Source organism: Saccopteryx bilineata, chromosome 10, assembly GCF_036850765.1.
Source record: "Saccopteryx bilineata isolate mSacBil1 chromosome 10, mSacBil1_pri_phased_curated, whole genome shotgun sequence".
NCBI classification, from domain to species: Eukaryota; Metazoa; Chordata; class Mammalia; order Chiroptera; family Emballonuridae; genus Saccopteryx; species Saccopteryx bilineata.
Genome location: NC_089499.1, coordinates 22,085,725 through 22,109,806, shown reverse-complemented (window position 1 = coordinate 22,109,806; position 24,082 = coordinate 22,085,725). Strand labels below are relative to the sequence as shown.

General features: G+C 37.0%; 1 protein-coding gene across 4 annotated transcripts in view; it reads left to right on the top strand.

Annotated features, from left to right (window-relative positions):
- Positions 1 to 24,082, top strand: part of ZCWPW2 (zinc finger CW-type and PWWP domain containing 2) — a 132,088-nt gene that overhangs the window by 35,452 nt on the left and 72,554 nt on the right. For all 4 annotated transcript variants that reach the window (XM_066245093.1, XM_066245092.1, XM_066245094.1 and 1 more), the window contains exon 3: positions 2,639 to 2,798. In XM_066245093.1, coding sequence (XP_066101190.1) covers positions 2,639 to 2,798 — 160 coding nt within the window. The remainder of the gene's footprint in view (positions 1 to 2,638; positions 2,799 to 24,082) is intronic.

Below are 24,082 nucleotides of genomic sequence, written 5' to 3'. Positions count from 1 at the left end.
TTCACTGACTGCCTTCCCATACACGCCCTGACCGGGGGTCTTCAGCAGACCGAGCGACCCCCTGCTCAAGCCAGCGACCCTGGGCTCAAGCTGGTGAGCCTTGCTCAAACCCAATGAGCCTGTGCTCAAGCCGGCAACCTCAGGGTCTGGAATCTGGGTCCTCCGCGTCCCAGTCCGACGCTCCATCCACCGTGCCACCGCCCAGTCAGGCCTATTTGATTACTTTTTATTTGCATTATTTTGCCTGTGGATTAATATACTTACACTGTGTGTGTGTGTGTGTGTGTGTGTGTGTGTGTGTGTGGTGTGTAGGAAATTTCTTCCGCCCAACAGCTCCGCAGTTAGGCAGAGCCCAGAGAGGGCTTGGGAAATGTAACATTCAGTTAATGATTCCAGCTCATCCATTTTGTTTCTCACAGGTCAGGGATGAGGCCCAAGTGAAATGTGCTCTTCTCCTGAACATCCAAACCACAGTTAACAATAACAGTCGTGTACTTCTGAATGAAATAAATACATGCTTAAATTTCATTTTCGATTGAGGGCAATAGCTATCATATTAAAGATCATTTCCACGGCATAAGAAATGTGTAAGACGTCAGTTTCTTCATGATAGGTTTGTACTTCCCTTGAAGTTACTACTTGTTCTTCCAAAATGACCCCATTTTTCTCAAGGGGATTCTAACACTTGATATCTTTTTGACCTTATTGAATTTGTCCATTTTGCCTCCTACCACCCACTGATTCTAAAATTTATCATACACTTCTTCTGTAATTCTAATACATTTCCATTGGGTTGCCTCCTCTTAACTTTCCCTCTCCACCTTTAAGCCCCCAGACGATGCTTCAGAATTTCTCATCAATATGAAAGTGAAAAATTGGGAAGTAGACATGCACTATTACCATTGACAGTTTTGGAACCGAAATTGAAGTTAGAGTGAGGGCAAAAATGGACATCAGCTTTTTTCAATCACAGCAAGTCAGAGAAGATGATAGATGTAGCAGCTGGAGGGAAGTAATCATGTTTCCTACATCTGTTGCCTCTGCTCAACTTTTCCTACAGTTGATACATCCTGTATTAGCTCAGATATACAGGCGAGGAGTCCGACAATTCCTTTGTATCACCTGAAGAAATATAAAAGTGCCAGAGTTATTTCGACATGTGACAGCACTTTGCATAATTCACCGTTAAATCAACATGCAATATTTTCTATAATATAACATGTTTTAAATAATGAACAGAAGCTTTTTTTTTCTTTTATTGGCATCTAATTATTTTTAGGAGTCATCTCTATTTATATTGTATAGCATAATAATTTAAATTGAATACTCTTGGGAAAAATAGGTTTGATATAAAAATCAGTTATATCACAGTTTGTGTCAGAAAAGTAGCAGCTCATCTTATGCATAATTGCAAAATATTTCTTTCAAGTCTTAAGTGTTAGAAATCCTGCAGCTTTTGACAATGAATGGAGTAGTTGCTGTATGTAATTCGATATTGCTTGGCGATAATGCTTTTAAAAATTGCTGTGATGTATTAATCAATAGTATTACACATGAGCCCCTTATCTTTTACAAAAAGTTTAAGCAGATATAATGCTTAATCAGTTTGGTTCTTTTAAAATACTGTTTATTAGGTTGAAAGACCCGCTTGTTCCTTCATGTTTGATAAGCTGGTAAACTAGTTAAAACTTAATTGCCAAATGAAAAAATAAAACATTACAAGGAATTTCTAGAGGTTTGTCATACAGAAACACACCCCTAAATATTTACTTTTATTTTTTATTTATTATTTTTAAAGATATTATTAATTGATTTTACAGAGAGCATGGGGGGAAGGGGAGCGAGAAGTATAGTTGCTTCACTTTGGCTGTTCATTGCTTGCTTGTTGCCTGTCATATGTGCCTTGACCAGGCAAGCCCAAGTTTTGAACCAGTGACCTCAGTGTTCCAGGTCAATGCTCCATCTACTGCACCACCACAGGCTAGGCCGAGATTTATTTTTAGTAAAGGATAAATTTTATTTCCAGCACTGAGGATTTTTAGCGTTTGGTCACCTGCCAGTAGAGCAGATAGCGGGGAAAAGAGACACTCTTGAATTGCTGAGCTCTATGCCTGCTTTTCCCACAGTAGTTATAACCTCCAGTGTTATCTATCACAGCCTGAGCTGCCGGTCCTCTTTTGGCAGCTGGCTCAGGAAATGCCAGCTCTTTCCTACTCATCAGAAGCCCTGTCAATGGGTTCACATTTTAGGAATTAATCATTCTGATTGATTAGCGTTGATTCAACTCTGCCATGAATCTTAGGATTTTTTCCTCTTATTGTTCCTATTAGTAGTACCTAAATATCTCTTATAGGCCCTGGAGATCATTCTCTTGTCTTGTAATTCTTTCTTCTTATATCTTATGTGTGTCTTAAATATGTGACTATTTCTAAGCTTTCTATATCTACAAAAATACAACTGATTACTTGTATCAAATGAATATTCTGCTTTTAAAATATACAAGTAAGAGTATATTTAAAGTTTTTTTGATTAGTTATTAAAATTCAAAGAAGAAAGTTTGATATATGATTATGACAGATGTTTTGTTGTTTGCCTTTTTTAAAGCATCAAAATAATTAAAAATAATTTTCTTTCAAAGTTGGCCAGGGATACTTTGCCCCGATCCTTTTAAAGGGAAATATGTGACCTATGACGTGGATGGAAATGTTGAACAGTATCACATAGAATTCCTGGGTGATCCTCATTCAAGATCATGGATAAATGCAACATTTGTTGAACATTACAGTATCACATTAAAGGTATGTAGAGTAACATCAAAACTTTCTTCTTCCTGCACTTGTTTTTAATTGTGTCCATTTTATCTTAGATCCTCAAAGATATATAATTATTTACTTTTATATAAATAAATAGTATATACTCTTAGATTAAACTCACATTTTTATTTTTAAAGCAGTTTTTCAAAAGGAAGTATGCATATAAAAATAGTCATAGAGTACTCTCAAATTTTATTTTTCTGAGGCAATATAATATAAATCAATTGAGGACTTCACATAATTGCCTTTTGAAACTATTTTAAGAATTATCAATTTGGTAATTTTTCAGTCTCTTAAAAAGACTCTTAAGTTGTCACCCTAGCTATAGGAAAAATTAATTATAGAATACAACCAGATTTTCACATTTCAAATGGAATATTTCATTACACTAACTTCTTTAGTATCTTTTTGATTCTTTTTAAACTTTAAATCACACACTACAGCTAATGTATTGACTGTACTCCCTGGTTGATGAGAAGAGGTAAACTTTCCATGGGCTTGGTTTAATCATTATAAATTAACTCAGTTATCTCTGTATATAGTCTGCTATTAAAACATTTCCTCTATGAATCATGCTTTCTTTAGAAATCTGAATGAAGAGTAGATGTCAGATGTGGACTCCTTTGACTCAGTTAGGATGGTTTCTATTTTATAGTGAGTTTATATATTCAAATGTACATGTCAGTGTATGTGCATTTAAGGCATGCCATTTAGTCCACAGTATAAGTAAATCTATGGAAATTAGATGTATTTTAAAATGGGTTTGTAGGCCCTGGCTAGATGGCTTTGTGGATAAAGTATCATTCCTGCGCACTGAAGTCACGGGTTCAATCCCTGACAAGGCACATACGAGAAGCAATCCGTGAGTTCACAACTAAATGGAACAACTAAGTGGACCAATGAGCTGATGCTTCTCTCACTCTCTCTTCCCTTCTCTTTTTCTTTAATCAATGGGAAAAATATTTTTAATGGGCTTTTTACTCTATCTTTGGCATAAACAGTATCTTTGTTCCTTTCAGCTTGAAAGCAGCTGGAAGGAAAGGCTGTTTTATTGAAGTGTGGAATAACATCACTTATATTCATTTCATGGTAGTTGTAAGCCAGGCATCTTGATAAGAGGCGCCTTCTCCACTCTGACATTCTGGATGTGTGCCTGGGCACTTCCACTGCCAACCTTGAAAGACAGGACATAAGAGGCACCTTCTCCGCTCTGACATTCTGGCTGTGTGCCTAGGCACTTCCGCTGCCAACCTTGGGAGACAGGACGGAGTGCGCTCCCTTCTGGGCCGCTGCCCCTTTTCTGAAGCATGGGGAACCTCCTAGCTTCTCATGAGCAGACCTTAGAATTTTAGATATTTGACAATGTGGAAAAGAGTGGAGCATTTTTTAAAAATTATATTTAAATATAAGTAAAAAAAAAAATCAAAGTGCATTTTAAAATTGAGATTTGACTCCTGTCATGATTAATTTGAGTAGTCTGGTATAAGCATACCATTAATCCCGGGGACAAGAAAAAAAAAAATCTAATGCAAAACAAAGCCAAACACAAGAATTAGTAGCTATAAGTTGTTTTTTAATTGATTGATTTGATAGAGAGAAGTATTCATTTACTGTTCTATTTAGTTGTCCATTCATCGGTTGCTTCTCATATGTGCTCTGACCAGGGATCAGACTTCAACCTTGGTGTTTTGGGACAATGCTCTAACAAACTGAGCTACCTAGCCAGGGCCCATAAGTTTTTAACCTTATGAAAGCATTAAAGCAGACTTAGAAATTCTTGCAAAGACCAGGAATTCATGGTTGCTTAAATTAACCAAAGGAGGAGACCAGGAAAATAAATAAATAAAGTGTTTGTTTCTGCTCTTCCTTTCCCCAGTTTCCCAAGTAGCCAGGTGCTCTGGGTGGAAAACTCACTGGGTGCCCACCAGCTCTGGGGCAGGCTGTCTCCTCTGTTGTCATTCAGGGTCCCTACCTACACGCTCTGCTCTTGGCTCAGACTCGTTATTTTCTTGTCTGTCTTTTTCTTTGCTTGTTCCCTTGGAGCTGGTAGAAGAGGGGTGCCTTCTGCGGGTCTCTATTTTCAAGGCTGAAGTTTCAGTTCCCTTTTTCCTCGATTCAGCTGGCACATGCCAGACTGCCTGTGTGCAGGTTCCCCCTCCTGGCTACCTGAGATCCCTGTCAGACTGGAGGGCGAACAGGTGATTGACTTCTCCTTGACCCGCTCTACTCAAGAAACAGAAAGCTAGGCAGTCAGGACTTAGAGATAACCAAGGTAGAAAAATGGTTAAAAAACAACAACAAGGCCTGACCTGTGGTGGCGCAGTGGATAAAGCGTGGACCTGGAAATGTTGAGGTCGCCGGTTCGAAATCCTGGGCTTGCTTGGTCAAGGCACATATGGGAGTTGATGCTTCCAGCTTCTCCCCCCCTTCTCTCTCTCTCTCTGTCTCTCCTCTCTCTCTCTCTGACTCTCCCTCTCCTCTCTAAAATGAATAAATAAAAAAAAATTTAAAAAAAAACAAAAACAACAACAAAAAGACATATGAGAAATTTGTTGAAAATGAATAATTCCACACTATGTATTACCTAGGGATAGTGGGATTTCCCTGTCCCTTGGAGACGGAGATAGCCTTGACTTGAGCCTGTAGTTTACTACTATTGCCTAGACAGGGATTTAATCCTCCATGGTCCTCTTTACTCGGGAGCTGCAATATCCACAAATGCTGATGCTATACTGTACCACACTGATCCAGCTATTAAATTCATACCCCCTTCGCCCATAAAGATCACTTACCCCAAAAATAGTATATAGTATGCAATATAGACTTTCTTAAAGATTTTTCTAGAAGAGGCAGAGAAGAGATGTACATTGCACAAGTTATCTCATCTTTTTCTAAAACTAGACAAAAAATGATAGGCATATGTAACTCTTACTGACTTATGCAGTATAAATCTTACTTCATACATTATTTCAACATCATTTTTCCTTATATGTATAAGCTTATTTTAACAAATGATTAAATAATATTTCAGAATTTTTACTAAATATGGACTATATGTATTTTGAAGTATATGTTAAGGTGGGAGAGAAATAAGCTCCTCTAGAAAGACATCATACGCATTTATAAGCAAAGGAAATATTTTTAGGTTCAGACTATAAAAAATATTTAATTCTTTTATTTCATGTATGTCTACTTTTTTTTGAATAGTTAATTCTCTTTGGTTGATAAGTTTACAGGTCCACCTAATTAGTAATTTTATTGTTGAAAGTGCAAAATAACTCTGTCATAGTCTATTTATACAGATGATTGGATTTTCTCCAATAAGTAAAACTACTCATAGATACACTGTGATATACTTTAGAAAAAAGTTGAAGGCACTATTTAGATTGCATACTTGTAATTTATATTGGTTTATTCATACATTATTTTTTCACTTACTATAAAATCAGCTATAATAAAAGCTGAAGTTCCCCCTCCCTTTAAAAAATAAAATCTTGATTCTTTTAAAAGTATGTACTTAAAATACGTATTGCTGTGATACTTACTCAGATAAAATAGACATGAACGTGTACTAGAAGGCTATTTATTTTTTGAGTTGATGCATGAAATAAAATTCTTTCCCTATTGGCACAAAATATTTCTTTTGTATTTAGTTGGTACATGTCTGCAGGACTCATTAGTTGCAAGTTTAGTTTTCAGGTTGAAAGATTTCTATGTGACTTAGTTTAGCATTTCTTAAGCCAGGATATGCACTAGAGAGCTTTATAAAACAGTAGCTACAGAAACAGCAATTCCTGGGCTCCATTCTACTAAGTCGATTAAATCAGAATCTCTTGGGGTAGGGCCAGGCCTCAGCATTTAGGTTCCTCAGATGCATCTCATGTGCAGCCAAGAGAGAGAACACAAGGAAGAGAGAAAGAGAGCTAACTAAGTTTTCTCAACTTGAAGCATCAGAGTTTTAGTGGTTTTATCGCTATAAAACTTTATAGCTTACTGTTACTTCTTTTGTTAATCTTTCACTTTAATTTGCCTGGAAATTATGCTTACTACCATAGATTCACATGTCTAACTCAAATAGTAGTTGGTTTCATTGGACATAACTCTAAGGTCATTCTTATCTTTCAGCATCATACATAATTTATAGATATTGCTGGTAAAGCTGATGTATAATGTGAAGTTAAATATTTATAGTTTGTTTAACTTGATCTTTTATCTGATAGATTATATAGAGTCATTATCATTTTTCTTGTACATAAATAATGTATCCAACCAGTGATTGCCTGGCCTACATTTTTCTAGTTTTTTATATTGCCAAGCAAAAGTAGGTAGTTCACACCTAATGACGGTAAAGTTTAGATTTGTTGGTCCATGATGCAAATGGATTTTTTTAGCTATGCATTTAGTGGTCTGTTTACTACTGTATGCAAGACATACCTGTTGATAGGCAACAATTTCTTTGGCTACCAGGTATCATTTGGTCCTTTACCCATTGTCTTGTGGACTTGCCTGTATTTTCTAGGAAGATGAATAGGAAACAATGCCATTTTGCTAAACTTGAGCTCTAACTCCTAGAATTCTGCTTCCTAATGAGGATAGTCAACTAGCTGCTCATCAAAATGGCCAAGGTCTCTTTCTTTCTGTTACAAAGTAGAATTGCACATTTGATAGTCTTGCAGTGGGGTATGGCCAGTGAGTTGTGAATGAAAGAGATAAATGTCACCTCTTTGAGCACATAGCTACATCTAGTGCCACATCCTCAAGAATTCTATTGTTTCCTGTGGCACTATGGTTGATAATGTGTAAAATATTGGTTTGCTACTCTCTCAGCCTGGATCTCCAAATGACTACTCTTAGCAAAGGCGTTCGCCCATCCACCAATAGATAACAGATATGCAATGTGGGAAAGCTATAGAACTTCCATTAAGCCCCTGGGATTATTCTAACAAGTGCACTAAGTCTAGATGTCACAGTTCTTTGTAACCTGTATCTTTAGAAAAACCATTTTTTGAAATTTCAGTATTCTTCAGAAGATGACTGAATGACTGAAATCACATTTCTTCAGTCTGTAAATAGAAATAACACAATTTATGTTGTAGTTATTTATCAAATAAATTGTTCTCTTTTTTGTATGGTAAACATATGAGTAGCAATTGCCAATTTATTCATACATTGAATATAAATTTGGTATAGTAAATATCCTCCAACAAAGGGCTCTGATGTCAACATGGACTATGGAAACTCCGATAACTAGCTCAGAAATAGCAATTATATTTATATTTTGGGTCCCTGCCATAGGCCAAGGACTGTATAGATCAGTGGTTGGCAAACTCATTAGTCAACACAGCCAAATATATATACAATGATTGAAATTTCTTTTGAGAGCCACATTTTTTAAACTTAAACTATATAGGTAGTACATTCCTTATTGAAGTAGTAGTGCCCGCACTTAGTATTTTGTGGAAGAGCCACCCTCCAGGGGCCAAAGAGCCGCATGTGGCTCACGAGCCGCGGTTTGCCAACCACTGGTAGATGCTTTTCATATAATTTTAAAGTTTCATAGCAGCCACATGAATAAAGGCATCATCACTATTAGATGTACAGAAGAAACTGAGATTCAGGCTACATGTCTAACCCAAGGTCAAGTAGCTACTAAGTGATGGGCAATGATTAGAATCAAGATGTCTAACTCCAATGTCTAAATTCTTTTCTTTCTATACCATGCCAATTTATCTATGCTTAAGCAGTGATCTAAGTTATTGTTGAATGCTTCCCACATTTTCACCTACAAATGAGGACATTTTTCATCTTTTAATTCTGATAGACACATTGAATGATGACAGTCTCTGGTAGACTTGCTCAAGCAGAACTCTTGACTTCTTCAAATTAAATTTGCAGAAGTCATTCGACAAGCGCATCTGTAGTAACATCTATTTGAGTAAATGTTTTGCTTCTAATTCATTAGGATCCAAATTCTAAGAATGTAGTATATATATAACAAAGACTAGCACATTAGTTTATGGACTAGATCATCAGGCACCATTTTGCTTTTAGAGTAATGGAGTGAAACTAGATACAAATCTATTGAGCCAAATCAGTGGAAAACCACATTTGCAAATATATGTACATTTTTGCACCATATTTCTACTGCTAAGTAATCTGTATAGCTACCAAACTCTCAGTAAATTTTTGCCATATCAATCCCATATTTGATATAAATTTGCTGAAATTTTGCTATTATTAGATAGACTTTTTGTTTGCTTGCTTGTTTTTTAAGCATCCTTTAGTTGGCCTGGAGAACGGTTGAGGGAATTAGCATGTTTCTTTAATTGTGACCTATTTGTGAATAATCTTTCAAGAACACTTTTATGGCAATATATATATATATATATACACACACACACACACACACTAGGAAAAGAATTAAGTTATCAAAGTGGTTAAAAAGTCAGTCTCTAGAGCCAGGTTCTTTGGGTTTGAAGATTGGCCATGCTATTTACTAGACCTATGTATGACCTTAGGCAAGTGACTTACCCTTTGTAAATCCCACACTCTTCATCTTAAAATAGAGGTTGTAGTAGTATCTGCTCCATAAAGATGTAGAGGTTAACTGAGATAATATATGTAAAGCAGTTAGCACAGTGCTTATCTTTTAATAAACTCTTAAACAGTTGATATTATTCACTGGAAATACAGGTAAAATATACAGTTAAATGATTTATTTTTTTCCTAGAAATCAAATATACAGGAGAAAGCAACAAAAAATACACCAAGAACAATAAGGTGGAGAATAATAATTTTTTCTTTTGACTAAGATCATGGGTGTAAATGACATGATTTTAGTGTTGTTGTTTTTTTAAATCAACCAACATGATACTCCCAGAAATTGAGCGAAATAGACCTAATTGGTCATCTGTCTTATCCTTTGATTCTTTAGTACCTGACGGAAGGAGTCCATTGCTGCAGTGCTTTTCTAGTTTAAGGCAAACAGAAGTGCTAAGAACTTTTGAAAGCAGGAGGTAACATAGAGCCTTCTTAACCTGACTCCTTGGTGATTGAATAGTTCTCAATATCACCAATGCCTCAAGAATACTTTGGATTTGTTTGATGGAATTTGGAAGGAGAATGGAAGATATTATCTTTCATGTTCTTTGCAACTGAATGAAAGCCGTTTCTTTCCCGATCTCTATTCTGCTTTTTGAGTCACTCACATTTATATGTGCTGACTTTTCTGCTCTAAATAAATTCTTGAATTCACCTTTGTTATCTCCCAACTTCATTTCTTATGAATTTACATAGCTGTGAACTTGTACTGAAATTGAAAGTCCTAATCCAAATAATATGACTAACTTGACTCCATCTATAAAGGATGGAACAGATCGCTACCTTTCCCATCACCAAATGCATGAAAATGCATTAAGTATCAACTAGGTTTCTCAGATTGACTCTTCAGTGGGGTAGCAGTCATTTTTTTAAAGAAATTCCAATATATAGTTTTCTCAATTTTCTCAAAGTGCTTATTTTCTGTTAAAAAAAAACAGTGTCAGATCATTGTTTTTAAGCCAAAATACAAGGCTCATTAAATTGCCTTTAGAGTCACACCACTTATGAGTAAGCCTGCTTTATAATGAGGCTCTTAAATAAATAGTTGTAGTGTAACTTTTTGGTACATTCTTTCATAAGGGAATGGTGAAGTCCAAAATTCATAATCCTATGAGCAAGAGTTGATATATAAACTTTGTTTTCATTTTATTTTCTTTAATTTCGCCATCATTCTTGCTTTGTTTTGTTTTGTGTTTGAGTATCTTCTAGCCAAGGGCCAAGACCAGTTCGTGACTCAGGCAAAACCCATCATCCCCAAACCCTAAACAATTTTTATTAAAATAACTTTGAAAATAAATTTCAGAATTACCACTCCCTTACCATGTTGTTTATCTCATAGAATATGTACTAATTCTGTATCACATATTTAACCATCCTTTTCTCCTAGATATTCCACCTGTTCTTATGATTCTATCATTAAACAGAATCTGAGCATCGGTCTATAATAAATACACCCATTATTTTTTCATGAACACATATTTCATCAAAAATGAGCAGATGTGGAGTAGAAAAGAGCAGCCAAGTATATTAGCTCTTTTTTAGGTTCAGGTCTTGATTTTCATATTTCTTGTTTAAAATCCTTTAGGTTAAGTCTGACTTTTTAAAGACTCGGGAAAAATGAGCACATGCTTATTGTCATGGCTGATATACACCCGTTCTCCCATTTCCATTAATGTCCCAGCTGCAGCAGGCAGCCTGGCTAGAGCAGTGGGAGGAGCAGCACTTTACATAAGCACAGGCTTTAAAATTATCTCTTGACTCAATGCTCATTTGCTTCCTGTGCTTTATGTCATCAATCTTTTGCTAATACTTCACTATCATTGGATGTAGCAATGTATACAACTGCTTTCTTGTTATAGCTTTAATGATATATTTAGTTTTACAAAATAAAAATTCTACAACTTGAGCTCAGAATATGTGAAGTACTTCAACTTGTACACAATAAATATGATGTTTTGATTCTTTTTAAAAATTGTAATAAGTCAAAAAATTACTGGACCTGATAAATAAATTCAGCAAAGTGGCAGGATATAAAATCAATACTCAGAAATCAGAAGCATTTTTATACACCAACAATGAACAGTCAGAAAGAGAAATTAAGGAAACAATCCCCTTCACAATTACAACCAAAAAAATAAAGTACCTAGGAGTAAACTTAACCAAGGAGACTAAAGACTTGTACTCGGAAAATTACAAAACATTGATAAAAGAAATCAAGGAAGATACTAACAAGTGGAAGCATATACCGTGCTCATGGTTAGGAAGAATAAACATCATTAAAATGTCTATATTACCCAAAGCAATTTATAAATTCAATGCAATACCAATTAAAATACCAATGACATACTTCAAAGATATAGAACACATATTCCAAAAATTTATATGGAACCAAAAAAGGACACGAATAGCCTCAGCAATCTTAAAAAAGAAGAATAAAGTGGGAGGTATCACACTTCCTGATATCAAGTTATACTACAAGGCCATTGTACTCAAAACAGCCTGGTACTGGCATAAGAACAGGCATATAGATCAATGGAACAGAACAGAGAACCCAGAAATAAACCCACAGTTCTATGGACAACTGATATTTGACAAAGGAGGTAAGGAAATACAATGGAGTAGACAGCCTCTTTAACAAATGGTGTTGGGAAAATTGGACAGCTACCTGCAAAAAAATGAAACTAGATCACCAGCTTACACTACTCACAAAAATAAACTCAAAATGGATAAAAGATTTGAATGTAGGCCGTGAAACCATAAGCATCTTAGAAGAAAACATAGGCAGTAAGCTCTCGGACATCTCTCGGAGCAATATATTTGCTGATTTATCTCCACAGGGAAGTGAAATAAAAGACAGGATAAACAAATGGGACTTTATCAAACTAAAAAGCTTTTGCACAGCTAAAGACAACAAGAACAGAATAAAAAGACAAACTGAACAATGGGAGAACATATTTGACAATACGTCTGATAAGGGGTTAATAACCAAAATTTATAAAGAACTTGTAAAACTCAACACCAGGAAGACAAACAACCCAATCCAAAAATGGGCAAAAGAGATGAATAGACACTTCTCCAAAGAGGACATACAGATGGCCAATAGGCATATGAAAAAATGTTCAACATCACTAATCATTAGAGAAATGCAAATTAAAACCACAATGAGATATCACCTTACACCAGTCAGAATGGCGCTTATCAACAAAACAACACAGAATAAGTGCTGGCAAGGATGTGGAGAAAAGGGGACCCTCCTGCACTGCTGGTGGGAATGCAGACTGGTGCAGCCACTGTGGAAAACAGTATGGAGATTCCTCAAAAAACTGAAAATCGAACCGCCTTTTGACCCAGCTATCCCACTTTTAGGAATATACCCCAAGGACACCATAGAACGGCTCGAAAAGGAGAAATGCACCCGCATGTTTGTGGCAGCATTGTTCACAATAGCGAAGATCTGGAAACAGCCCAAGTGTCCGTCAGAGGACGAGTGGATTAAAAAACTTTGGTACGGATGACGTCAGAGTAATGGTGGGGTAGGAAGCGATACCGATAAATCTCCCCCAAAACTCAACAAGATCTTCAACCAGAAACAGAAAAACCTATACTTGGAGCTTCCAGATGCTTCGCAATACACCCAAAGGTATGATTGAGTGAAAAATTGGCTAAATATATAACCAAACCCCGAAGGAAAAAGGGAGTAAGAAATGCTCCGCCTTCCTCACTAACCTAAACAGAGCGGCTTTCTCTGGTAACTGTGAATATAGAAACTGAGGTGGGCAAAGGGGGTGAATAGATCCAGGCCGCCGCGGCACAAACGGCCGAACCAGGCTGTGGCATACAGATCCAAGCCGAGGAAAATCTGATCCTGTGGCAACCCGGGCAATACAAGCTAACACTCGCGCCAAACCCAAACAAAGAAAGAAAAGCGGAGCGGCCATTTTACCCGGTCTCCTGGTCGGTGCGCAGTTAGTGGGCGAGAATTTCTTCCTAGGCCCCGAGAGTGGGTGCCCGTGTTGCCCCACGGAGAGGCAGGGTCAGAGGCCTTTCTGTGGGCCGAGGACAGAGTCTCTGGGCAGCCCCAGCGCCCTGGGAAAGCCACGCATGGGAGGGAGTGAGAACTACTTCCAACGGTGGAGATTTTCCGTGCTGGTGAGGGTTTCACTCAGAGGGAACCGCGGCCGGCCTCATATCCTGGTGTGCGCACGCAGATAAGGAGTGAGCGATTCCTCCGAGTGCCTCCGCAGTGCGCGCCCGTGTTATCGCAGAGAGGGACAGAGTCAGGGGCCTTTGTGTGGGCCAAAGCGGAATCTCGAGCCGCCCCAGCGCCTTGCAAAAGCCGCGCACGGGGACGGAGCGAGACTCAATTCCAACGCTGCAACTTTTCCCTGCGGTTGGGGGTTTCACTCAGAGCGTGAGACTGCTGGCTGGATATCCTGGTCGCAGTGAGTGAGAGTTTCCTCCAAGCGCCCCCCAGAAGTGGGCGCCCGCTTGTGTTACCGGACAGAGTAGCAGAGCCAGTGGTCTTTGAGTGGGCGGAAAGCCCGCCTGATTATGCTAGCAGCTCTGACTGACTGAGCCTTACCCAGAGCCCTGTGCTGAGTGGAAATAGAGTGGGGAGTTGCCAGCTCTTTGAGCCTCTTACTATCCAGGCAGAGGCAGCAGCAACCCCATAGCTGGATTATCAGGCTACTAATTGAGGAAGGAAAGACTAGGAGAAAGGCTCCAGGAACACGGACTCTCTCACTGTCGGAGCCTATAAATGCTAATGAGCCTCGACTCCCACGAGACTAAAGCACAATACATGACATTGCCATAGAGACTTATCAACTGCAAGCCTCTACCTGAGCGTGCCAAAGGGGCAGAACCCGGGGTACAGAGTCACCGACCAGGAAGAGGGAGAGAAAAGAAAAAGCAAGAAGATAACCTCTCAAAATCAAGAATAATCTGCAGACTTTATAACCTATCACATTTTATTATATTTGTTCGTTTGTTTCTCTTATCTTCATTCTTGATACTTTTTTTTTCTTCCTCCAATTTGGCCGATTAACTCTCTACTGGTCTTACTCTCTCCTCTCCTTGAACTACACTACCCATAAGTGTTATATCTCCCATTATCTTTTCTCTTCTCTTCCTTTCTCTCTATGAGGGTTGCACTCCAAAACCCTTAACTCTTTCTCTCTCTCTCCTTTCTTTTTTCTTCTTTTAGTGGTTCCCTCTTTTTTTTCTCTCTCTCTCTTTCTTTTCTCCCTCTATATTAGTTTCTTCCTTTCTCCTTTACATCTCCTCTCATTCAAACCTCAATAACAAACAAATTATCTTATCTGGGACTCAAACCTATGTTTGTGGCATTTTGGGGGGTTTTTACTTTACCTTTTTAACTCACTAGCAGTGCTCCCATCCCTGGCTCTCCATATTATCTAGTTCTTGTTCCACTAAATACAATAGTAAGTTTTTAATTTGTCCCCCCATTTTTCCGTTTTCCTCTTATTCCTCTCATCATAACTATTAGACAACCAACACCTAAAAGCAAATCATTTTATTCTTGACCCAAATTTTTTCCTTATTTGCTTTTTGTGGGTCCATACGCTCTTTTTTTTTTTCTTTTTTTCTTTTTTGCCCCTTTATTACTTTTCCCCAATTCAGGCCCTCCATCACAGGCATTGTTTGTTATAACTCACAGTCCACCACAAGATTTTCTCAAGAAAGAGGGGAGAGGAGAGGAGAGGAAAAAAGGAGGGGGGGAATAATTTCCTTTTTTAAAAAATTTTTATTTTATTTTATTTTTCTTTATTTCATTATTAATTTTTTTTAAAAAAAACAACTCTTTTCGATTTTTTATTTATTTTTTATTTTTTTTAACTTTTTATTCTTTATTAAATCTCATTAATACTATCAACAAAACCACCCTCAGATGCCATTAAGGAAGAGAAAATCGAATATCATGGATACAAAAGAAAGAGAGGTAACACAGCTAGATGAGGAAAAATCTATGGAGAAAAAATTTAATATATTGGAAACCTTGGAGCTAAATGACAGAGAATTCAAGATAGAAATCCTAAAAATCCTCCGAGATATACAAGAAAACACAGAAAGGCAATATAGGGAGCTCAGAAAACAACTCAATGAACACAAAGAATATATGTCCAAGGAAATTGAAACTATAAAAACAAATCAAACAGAGATGAAAAACTCAATTCACGAGCTGAAAAACGAAGTAACAAGCTTAGCTAATAGAACAGGTCAGATAGAAGACAGGATTAGTGAAATAGAAGACAAGCAACTTGAGGCACAACAGAGAGAAGAAGAAAGAGACTCAAAAATTTAAAAAAATGAGATAGCCCTACAAGAATTATCTGACTCCATCAAAAAGAATAACATAAGAATAATAGGTATATCAGAGGGAGAAGAGAGAGAAAATGGAATGGAGAACATACTCAAACAAATAATAGATGAGAACTTCCCAAGCCTGTGGAAAGAACTAAAGCCTCAAGTTCAAGAAGCAAACAGAACTCCAAGTTTTCTTAACCCCAACAAACCTACTCCAAGGCATATCATAATGAAATTGACACAAACCAACAGCAAAGAAAAAATTCTCAAGGCAGCCAGGGAAAAGAAGAATACAACATATAAAGGAAGGCCCATTAGATTATCATCAGATTTCTCAGCAGAAACTCTACAAGCTAGAAGAGAGTGGACCCCAATATTTAAAGTCCTGAAAGAGAGGAACTTTCAGCCACGAATACTATACCCATCAAAGCTATCCTTCAAATACGAAGGAGAAATAAAAACATTCACAGATACAGAAAAGATGAGGGAATTTATCATCAGAAAACCCCCACTCCAGGAATTACTAAAGGGGGTTCTCCAATCAGATACAAAGAACAAAAAAAAACAGAGCCACAAGTAAAAGCTCCAAGAAGAACACAATAAAACCAAATTTAAACTGTGACAACAACAAAAAGAAAGAGGGGGAGAAGACGGAGATTAACAGTAGCAAAGGACGATGGAGTGCAAAAGTACTCACAAAATAGTTCGCTACAATGAACAGGGTAGGGACCCTTTTCATTACTCAAAGGTAACCACCATTGAAAAAACCACCACAGAAGCACATGAGATAAAAAAGATAGCAACAGAGGAAAGATGTATGGAATACAACCAAATAAAAACAAAAGATAGAAAAACGAAAGAGAAGGATCAAACAAGACACGAAACTAACAGAAAGCAAGATATAAAATGGCAATAGGGAACTCACAAGTATCAATAATTACACTAAATGTAAACGGATTAAACTCACCAATAAAAAGGCACAGAGTAGCAGAATGGATTAAAAAAGAAAATCCAACTGTATGCTGCCTACAGGAAACTCATCTAAGTAACAAGGATAAAAACAAATTCAAAGTGAAAGGCTGGAAAACAATACTCCAAGCAAATAACATCCAAAAAAAAGCAGGTGTAGCAATACTCATATCGGATAATGCTGACTACAAGACAGGAAAAGTACTCAGAGACAAAAATGGCCATTTCATAATGGCTAAGGGGACACTGAATCAAGAAGACATAACAATTCTTAATATATATGCACCAAACCAAGGAGCACCAAAATATATAAGACAGCTACTTATTGATCTTAAAACAAAAACTGACAAAAATACAATCATACTTGGAGACCTCAATACACCGCTGACGGCTCTAGATTGGTCATCCAAACAGAGAATCAACAAAGACATAGTGGCCTTAAACAAAACACTAGAGCACCTGGATATGATAGACATCTACAGGACATTTCATCCCAAAGTGACTGAGTATACATTTTTCTCCAGTGTACATGGATCATTCTCAAGAATTGACCATATGTTGGGCCACAAAAACAACATCAGCAAATTCAGAAAAATTGAAGTTGTACCAAGCATATTTTCTGATCATAAAGCCTTGAAACTAGAATTCAACTGCAAAAAAGAGGAAAAAAATCCCACAAAAATGTGGAAACTAAACAACATACTTTTAAAAAATGAATGGGTCAAAGAAGAAATAAGTGCAGAGATCAAAAGATATATACAGACTAATGAAAATGACAATACGACATATCAGAATCTATGGGATGCAGCAAAAGCAGTGATAAGAGGGAAGTTCATATCGCTTCAGGCATATATGAACAAACAAGAGAGAGCCCAAGTGAACCACTTAACTTCCCACCTTAAGGAACTAGAAAAAGAAGAACAAAGACAACCCAAAACCAGCCGAAGAAAGGAAATAATAAAAATCAGAGCAGAAATAAATGAATTAGAGAACAGAAAAACTATAGAAAAAATTAATAGAACAAGGAGCTGGTTCTTTGAAAAGATCAACAAAATTGACAAACCCTTGGCAAGACTTACCAAGGAAAAAAGAGAAAGAACTCATATAAACAAAATCCAAAATGAAAGAGGAGAAATCACCACGGACACTGTAGATATACAAAGAATTATTGTAGAATACTATGAAAAACTTTATGCCACTAAATTCAACAACCTAGAAGAAATGGATAAATTCCTAGAAAAATACAACCTTCCTAGACTGAGTCAAGAAGAAGCAGAAAGCCTAAACAGACCTATCAGTAGAGAAGAAATAGAGAAAACCATTAAAAACCTCCCCAAAAATAAAAGTCCAGGCCCTGACGGCTATACCAGCGAATTTTATCAAACATTCAAAGAAGACTTGGTTCCTATTCTACTCAAAGTCTTCCAAAAAATTGAAGAAGAAGCAATACTTCCAAACACATTTTATGAGGCCAACATAACCCTCATCCCAAAACCAGGCAAGGATGGCACAAGAAAAGAAAACTACAGACCAATATCTCTAATGAATACAGATGCTAAAATACTAAACAAAATACTAGCAAATCGAATACAACAACATATTAAAAAAATAATACATCATGATCAAGTGGGATTCATCCCAGAATCTCAAGGATGGTTCAACATACGTAAAACGGTTAACGTAATACACCATATCAACAAAACAAAGAACAAAAACCACATGATCTTATCAATAGATGCAGAAAAGGCTTTCGATAAAATACAACACAATTTTATGTTTAAGACTCTCAACAAAATGGGTATAGAAGGAAAATATCTCAACATGATAAAGGCCATATATGATAAACCATCAGCTAACATCATATTAAATGGCACTAAACTGAAGCTTTCCCCCTTAAATCAGGAACAAGACAGGGTTGTCCACTCTCTCCACTCTTATTTAATGTGGTACTAGAGGTTCTCGCCACAGCAATCAGACAAGACAAAGAAATAAAAGGCATCCATATCGGAAAAGAAGAAGTAAAGGTATCACTTTTTGCAGATGATATGATCCTATACATTGAAAACCCCAAAGAATCCACAAAAAGACTACTAGAAACAATAAGCCAATACAGTAAGGTCGCAGGATACAAAATTAACATACAGAAGTCAATAGCCTTTCTATATGCCAACAATGAAACAACTGAGAAGGAACTCAAAAGAATAATCCCCTTCACGATTGCAACAAAAAAAATAAAATACTTAGGAATAAACATAACAAAGAATGTAAAGGACTTATATAATGAAAACTATAAACCATTGTTAAGGGAAATCGAAAAAGATATAATGAGATGGAAGAATATACCTTGTTCTTGGCTAGGAAGAATAAATATAATCAAGATGGCTATATTACCCAAAGCAATATACAAATTTAATGCAATTCCCATCAAACTTCCAATGACGTTTTTTAAAGAAATAGAGCAAAAAATCATCAGATTTATATGGAACTATAAAAAACCCCAAATAGCCAAAGCAATCCTAAAGAAAAAGAATGAAGCTGGGGGCATAACAATACCTGACTTCAAACTCTATTATAGGGCCACGACAATCAAAACAGCATGGTATTGGCAGAAAAATAGACACTCAGACCAATGGAACAGAATAGAAAGTCCAGAAATAAAACCACATATATATAGTCAAATAATTTTTGATAAAGGGGCCAACAACACACAATGGAGAAAAGAAAGCCTCTTCAATAAATGGTGCTGGGAAAACTGGAAAGCCACATGCAAAAGAATGAAACTGGACTACAGTCTTTCTCCCTGTACAAAAATTAACTCAAAATGGATCAAAGATCTAAACATAAGACCTGAAACAATTAAGTACATAGAAGAAGACATAGGTACTCAACTCATGGACCTGGGTTTTAAAGAGCATTTTATGAATTTGACTCCAGTGGCAAGAGAAGTGAAGGCAAAAATTAATGAATGGGACTACATCAGACTAAGAAGTTTTTGCTCAGCAAGAGAAACTGATAACAAAATAAACAGAAAGCCAACTAAATGGGAAATGATATTTTCAAACAACAGCTCAGATAAGGGCCTAATATCCAAAATATACAAAGAACTCATAAAACTCAACAACAAACAAACAAACAATCCAATAAAAAAATGGGAAGAGGATATGAATAGACACTTCTCCCAGGAAGAAATACAAATGGCCAACAGATATATGAAAAGATGCTCATCTTCTTTAGCTATTAGAGAAATGCAAATCAAAACAGCAATGAGATACCACCTCACACCTGTTCGATTAGCTGTTATTAGCAAGTCAGGTAATAGCAAATGTTGGAGAGGCTGTGGAGAAAAAGGAACCCTCATACACTGTTGGTGGGAATGTAAAGTAGTACAACCATTATGGAAGAAAGTATGGTGGTTCCTCAAAAAACTGAAAATAGAACTACCTTATGACCCAGCAATCCCTCTACTGGGTATATATCCCCAAAACTCAGAAACATTGATACGTAAAGACACATGCAGCCCCATGTTTATTGCAGCATTGTTCACAGTGGCCAGGACATGGAAACAACCAAAAAGCCCATCAATAGATGACTGGATAAAGAAGATGTGGCACATATACACTATGGAATACTACTCAGCCATAAGAAATGATGACATCGGAACATTTACAGCAAAATGGTGGGATCTTGATAACATGATACGAAGCGAAATAAGTAAATCAGAAAAAAACAGGAACTGTATTATTCCATACGTAGGTGGGACATAATACTGAAACTAAGAGACATTGACAAGAGTGTGGTGGTTACGGGGGGGAGGGGGGAATGGGAGAGGGATAGGGGGTGGGGAGGGGCACAAAGAAAACAAGATAGAAGGTGACAGAGGACAATCTGACTTTGGGTGGTGGGTATGCAACATAATTGAACGACAAGATAACCTGGACTTGTTATCTTTGAATATATGTATCCTGATTTATTGATGTCACCTCATTAAAAAAATAAAATTATAATAAAAAACAAAACAAAACAAAAAAACTTTGGTACATATATACTATGGAATACTACTCAGCCATAAGAAATGATGACATCGGATCATTTACAATAACATGGATGGACCTTGATAACATTATACGGAGTGAAATAAGTAAATCAGAAAAAAACAGATGAATCCATACATAGAAGGGACATAAAAATGAGACTCAGAGACATGAACAAGAATGTGATGGCAACAGGGGCGGGGGGGTTGGGGGAGGGGGGAGGGGGTGAAGAAGGAGAGAGGGGTTAGGGGAGGGGAGGGGCATAAAGAAAACCTGATAGAAGGTGACAGAAGACAATTTAACTTTGCGGGAGGGGTATACAGCACAATCAAATGTCAAAATAATCTAGAGATATTTTCTCTCAACATATGTACCCTGATTTATCAATGTCACTGCATTAAATTTAATAAAAAAAATATTAATATTAAAAAAAATTGTAATAAAATATAGATAATGGAAAATTTACCATTTTAACCATGTATTCAGTGTTGATTTAAGTTTTTAACTACTGATTGATAATTCCAGAAAAAAAAAATTCTAAGCAATATAAATACAACCTGTTACCAAAAATGCCAAATGGCAGTTTCTGGTCATTTGTAGTACAATTTATTTCTTACGATATAGGGGTCCTCATAATACCATATATATTAGATTTGTGCAACAGAATTACTTTTTAGTGAAGTGAAGTAACATTTTATAGGCATACCTCATTTTATTGTGCTTTGTTTAATTACACTGAAAATACTAGGATTTTTACAAATTAATGTCTGCCAGAGCCATTTTTCCAAAAACATTTACTTCCTTTGTGTCCCTGTGTCACACTTCAGTAATTATTGCAATTTTTCAAACTTTGTTATTATTATTACATTTGTTTTGGTGATCTGTGATAGCTGATCTTTGATGTTATTGTCCTAATTGTTTTGGAGTGCCGTGAACCACACCCATGCAAGATCACGAACTTAATTGATACATGTTGTATATATTCTGATTTCTACACTGATTGGCCATTTCTCTATCTTCCTCGTTGTGAGCTTCCCAATTCCCTAAGAAATAATATTTTTTAAATTAGGCCATTTAATAATTCTACAATAGCCTTTAAGTGTTCAAGTGAAAGAAAGAGTCACATGACTCACATTAAATCAAAAGCTAGAAATGACTAAATTTAATGAGCAAGTTATATCAAAAGCAAAAAACTAGGTCTCTAGCACCAAACATTTAGCCAAGTTGTGAATGCAAAGGAAAAATTCATGAAGAAGATTAAAAATGCTATTCCAGTGAGCAAGTGATTGATAAGAAAGGTCAATAGTTTTATTTCTGGTATGGAGAAAGTTGAGTGGTCTAGATAGAATATTGAACCAGCCATAACATTACCTTAAGCCAAAGCCTAACTCAGAGCAAGATTGTAATTCTTCAGTTCTATCAAGGCTGAGAGCAGTGACAGAGCTGCAGAGGAAAAGTTTGAAGCAAGCAGTGTTTAATTCATGAGGTTTAATGAAAAAAGCCCTCTCCATGACATAAAAGTTCAAGGTGATGCAGCAGGTGTTGATGTAGAAGCTGCTGCAGTTACCCAGAAGACCTAACTTAAATAATTACTGAAGGTAGCTACACTAAATAACAGATTTTCAAAGTAGACAAAGCAGTCATATATTGAAAGAAGATGCAGTTCGACTTTTTTTTTTATTTTTTTTACAGAGACAGAGTCAGAGAGAGGGATAGATAGGGACAGACAGACAGGAACGGAGAGATGAGAAGCATCAATCATTAGTTTTTCGTTGTGCATTGCTTCACCTTAGTTGTGCATTGATTGCTTTCTCATATGTGCCGTGACCGCAGGCCTTCAGCAGACTGAATAAACCCCTTGCTCGAGCCAGCGACCTTGGGTCCAAGCTGGTGAGCTTTTGCTCAAACCAGATGAGCCTGTGCTCAAGCTGGCGACCTCAGGGTCTCGAACCTGGGTCCTCGGCATCCCAGTTCAATGCTCTATCCACTGCGCCACCACCTGGTCAGGCAGCTACAACTTTGACAGCTAGAGAAGAAAAGTCAATGCCTGGTTTCAAAGCTTCAACAAACAGGCTTGTTAGGGGTAAATTCAGCTGGGGACTTTTAAGTTGAAGCAGTGTTCACTTACCATTCCAAAAATCCTAAGGTCCTTAAGAATCTCTTCTGCCTCCTCTATAAATAGAACAACAAAGTCTGGATGACAGTACATCTGTTTACAACATGTTTTACTAAATATTTTAAGCCCCATTGTTGAGACCTATTTCTCAGAAAAAAAGATTTCTTTCAAAATACTACTGCTCATTGACAGTGCACTTGGGCTGATGGAGATGTACAAGGAGAATCATGTTGTCTTCATGCCTTCTAATACAACATCCATTCTGCCACCCACGGAGCAAAAGTAATTTCAACTTCAAGTCTCATTATTTAAGAAATACATTTCAAAGAGATTCAAAGATGGCAATGGAGTAGGCAGATGTTCCAACTGCCACCTCTCAGGATGAAATTGGATTACAACTTAATTTAAGAACAATCATCTTGAAAAACCAACTTTGGACTAAATGAAGAGTAATCTATAACCAAGAATCACAGAAGAAGCCACACTGAGACTGTCTATAGAAGACTCTGTGGGAAGACCAGGCAGGTGCAAGAGGAGGTGGAGCAGCTGAAAAGTGGAGGCAAATCTTACGGAGCTTGGGGCTTTTATGGAGCTGCTGTCATCTCTAAGCATGAGGAAGCTGATCCTTATACACAGGTAGGCTCCACCCACACTACCCAGGCACATAAAACAAAGACACAAACAGCGAAAAGAGCAGTAGCTGCAGACAGGTAGCCCACAGCGGGTTACAAATAACAGTTGATGCCAACCCAAGAAGATCTAAAACCAACACAAGTGATAGTGGGTGGCAGACAGCAATAACCCTAGATTCAGCTCACTACACAAGCAGCTACCTCCAAAGGAGGAGTCTAGCAGACAACAGATACTATGGAGAATAAATATGCCCAACCAGATGGACATTGCACAGTGTAATACACACAATCAAGGTTGACCCTTAGAGCTACCCAGCCTAAAGGAATAACTGTACCTACAAAAGGTCCAACTGCATTTAATACTCTCAGGCAAAAGGAGGGAAAATAGTGTCCTCAAGAAGCATTCCTAGAACAAGGAAAACAGGTGGCTGGAGATCAGTACCACCAAGCCCATCTTCCTCATAAAGAAAGTACAAAAAGTTCAAAGTCAGACAGTACTACCTAATACACAGACAAAATAGGAAGACAGATAAATGTGACCCAAATGAATCAACAAGAGAAATCCCCAGAAAAAGAACTAAATGAAATGGAAGT